The sequence below is a fragment of the Pseudopipra pipra genome, unplaced genomic scaffold (genome assembly GCF_036250125.1).
Source record: "Pseudopipra pipra isolate bDixPip1 unplaced genomic scaffold, bDixPip1.hap1 HAP1_SCAFFOLD_198, whole genome shotgun sequence".
Taxonomy (NCBI): domain Eukaryota; kingdom Metazoa; phylum Chordata; class Aves; order Passeriformes; family Pipridae; genus Pseudopipra; species Pseudopipra pipra.
This window is the reverse complement of record NW_026990677.1, coordinates 5001-7500: the sequence shown is the minus strand read 5'-3', so window position 1 is coordinate 7500 and position 2500 is coordinate 5001. Positions and strand designations below refer to the sequence as shown.

Below are 2500 nucleotides of genomic sequence, written 5' to 3'. Positions count from 1 at the left end.
GGCCCGCCCGAGGAAGCCGGTCGAGAGCCCCGCGGCTTTCTCGCGCCGGCCTTCCTGCCGCTCGTGGGGTTGGCCGGCCCGTGGCACGCGCCGAAGGCCGCGCGGCAGCAGACGCGGAAGAAAAGGGGCCCTCGGAACCCGCGCTGCTAGACAACCCCTGCCCACAATACGGACAGACGCGTCCTGGCGCCGCCGCGCCTCCGAAGCGGCTCGAGGCTCCTCAGCGGGGAGGCGCGCGAGAGCAGGCCGCCTCTCGCCTAGACCTAACCGGAGGCGGCGCCCGACAGCGACCCCTTGGCCGACTTCCGGGGCCGGCCGCGACAACAGGTCTACCCCGAAAATGCCGACAGGCGCCTAAGTCCCGCCGGAGCCGGGTAGACCTGGTGGCCCTGCGCCGGGACGCCGCCGGGGCGCAGGCCGCCGGCGGCGGCCGCGGCGGCCGCATCGGCCGGCTCCGGAACCGGGTAGACCTGATGCTCGCCAGCCCCGGAACCGGGTAGACCTGATGCTCGACAGCACCCGGCGGGGCACGAGGCCGGCCGCGCCCGACTGGGCGAACGGGTCGGCCCGGAAGCCCGGGCCAACAGGTCTACCCGCCGGGCTCGGGCACCAGGTCTACCCGCCGGGCCCGGACACCAGGTCTACCCGCCGGGCTCGGACACCAGGTCTACCCGCCGGGCCCGGACACCAGGTCTACCCGCCGGGCTCGGACACCAGGTCTACCCGCCGGGCCCGAACACCAGGTCGACCCGCCTAACCCGAACGCCAGGTCTACCCGCCGGGCTCGGACACCAGGTCTACCCGCCGGGCCCGGACACCAGGTCTACCCGCCATGCTCGGACACCAGGTCTACCCGCCGGGCTCGGACACCAGGTCTACTCGCCATGCTCGGACACCAGGTCTACCCGCCGGGCTCGGACACCAGGTCTACCCGCCGGGCTCGGACACCAGGTCTACCCGCCGGGCTCGGACACCAGGTCTACCCGCCGGGCTCGGACACCAGGTCTACCCGCCATGCTCGGACAACAGGTCTACCCGCCGGGCTCGGACAAGAGGTCTACCCGCCGGGCTCGGACAAGAGGTCTACCCGCCGGGCTCGGACAAGAGGTCTACCCGCCGGGCTCGGACAACAGGTCTACCCGCCGGGCTCGGACAACAGGTCTACCCGCCGGGCTCGGACAACAGGTCTACCCGCCGGGCTCGGACAACAGGTCTACCCGCCGGGCTCCGAGAGCAGCTGTACCCACCGGCACCCCCGCCGCCGAGCCCAGTCGGCCGCCGCCCTGCCACCTTAAGAGAGTCCCAGCTACTCCCCCTCTGGACCCGCGCCGCGGACAACGCCCTCTCTTTCCCACTCGGAGCCCCGGGCAGGAACGGCGGCGCCTCGGCACCCGCCGAGGGCCTCGGCTAAGCGCTCGGAACCCGCTCCAGCCACCCGACTCGGAGAGCGGCTCGAGCCGACGAGCCCGGACCACAGGTCTACCCGCTGCACCGGGACACCAGGTCTACCCGCCGGCTTCGGACCAGGGGTCTACCCGCCGGGCACGGACGACAACTCTACCCGCTGCGCACCTCTGCGGCCGAGCCGAGGCGGCGGCAGCCGTGCCACCCGGGCAGAGTCCCGGTTGCTCCCCCCGTTTCCCCGCCCCGCAGAGAACGTCTCTTCTTTCACCCTCGGGGCAGGGGAAAGGCTGCTACGCTCGGAGCGCCGGGCAGAAAGCGCAGCGCTAAGCCCCGAGACCGGCTCTAGCCGCTACTCTCGGACATCGGCTCTTCCCGGCGGCGCCGAGGCGGCCGAGCCCGGTCGGCCGCAGCCGTGCCGCCTAAAGAGAGTCCCAGTTACTCCCCCGGCTTCCCCGCCCCGCAGAGAACGTTTCTTCTTTCAGCCTCGGGGCAGGGGAAAGCCTTAACGCCGGAGAGGAAGTCTGCCGCAAAGGGCCACGGGAGATGGAGTCCCCGCAACGAGCCCCCCGGGAGAGTACTGGACGGAGCATGCGCGCTGGAAGGACTCGCTAAGAACTGTGGGAAATCGGGGAGGTCGGGGCAGGGCCGGAAGGGCACGCCGGCGCGCCGACCGACGGATCGAGCGGTCGCACGCCGTCTGCTCGCTCCGTGAATTCGGTGCCACGCTCGGAGCACCGGCCGGAAACGGCAGCGCTTCGGCGCCGGCCGAGGGCCCTCGCCGAGCCCTCGGAGCGGCTCTAGCTGCCGGACCTGGACAGGAGCTCTACCCACGGGGCTCGGAGACCGGGTCCACTCGCCGCCGGGCGGCGGCGCCGCTCCGGCTCTAAGTCCGCCGGTCGGCGGGAAAAGGTCTACCCGCATCCGGGCCGGCCGGCGGCGCCGCTCCGGCTCTAAGTCCGCCGGCCGGCGGGAACACGTCTACCCGCGACCGGGCCGGGCGGCGGCGCCGCTCCGGCTCTAAGTCCGCCGGTCGGCGGGAACACGTCTACCCGCATCCGGGCCGGGCGGCGGCGCCGCCCCGGCTCTAAGTCCGCCG

At 73.2% G+C, this 2500-nt stretch overlaps 1 protein-coding gene across 1 annotated transcript in view; it reads left to right on the top strand.

Moving 5' to 3' along the window:
* LOC135408130 (collagen alpha-1(I) chain-like) overlaps window positions 1–500 on the top strand; it is a 3893-nt gene extending 3393 nt beyond the window's left edge. The window contains exon 3 of the mRNA XM_064643464.1: window positions 1–500. This exon is cut by the window's left edge and continues 1051 nt beyond it. Coding sequence (XP_064499534.1) covers window positions 1–500 — 500 coding nt within the window.
* Window positions 501–2500: the final 2000 nt, after the last annotated feature.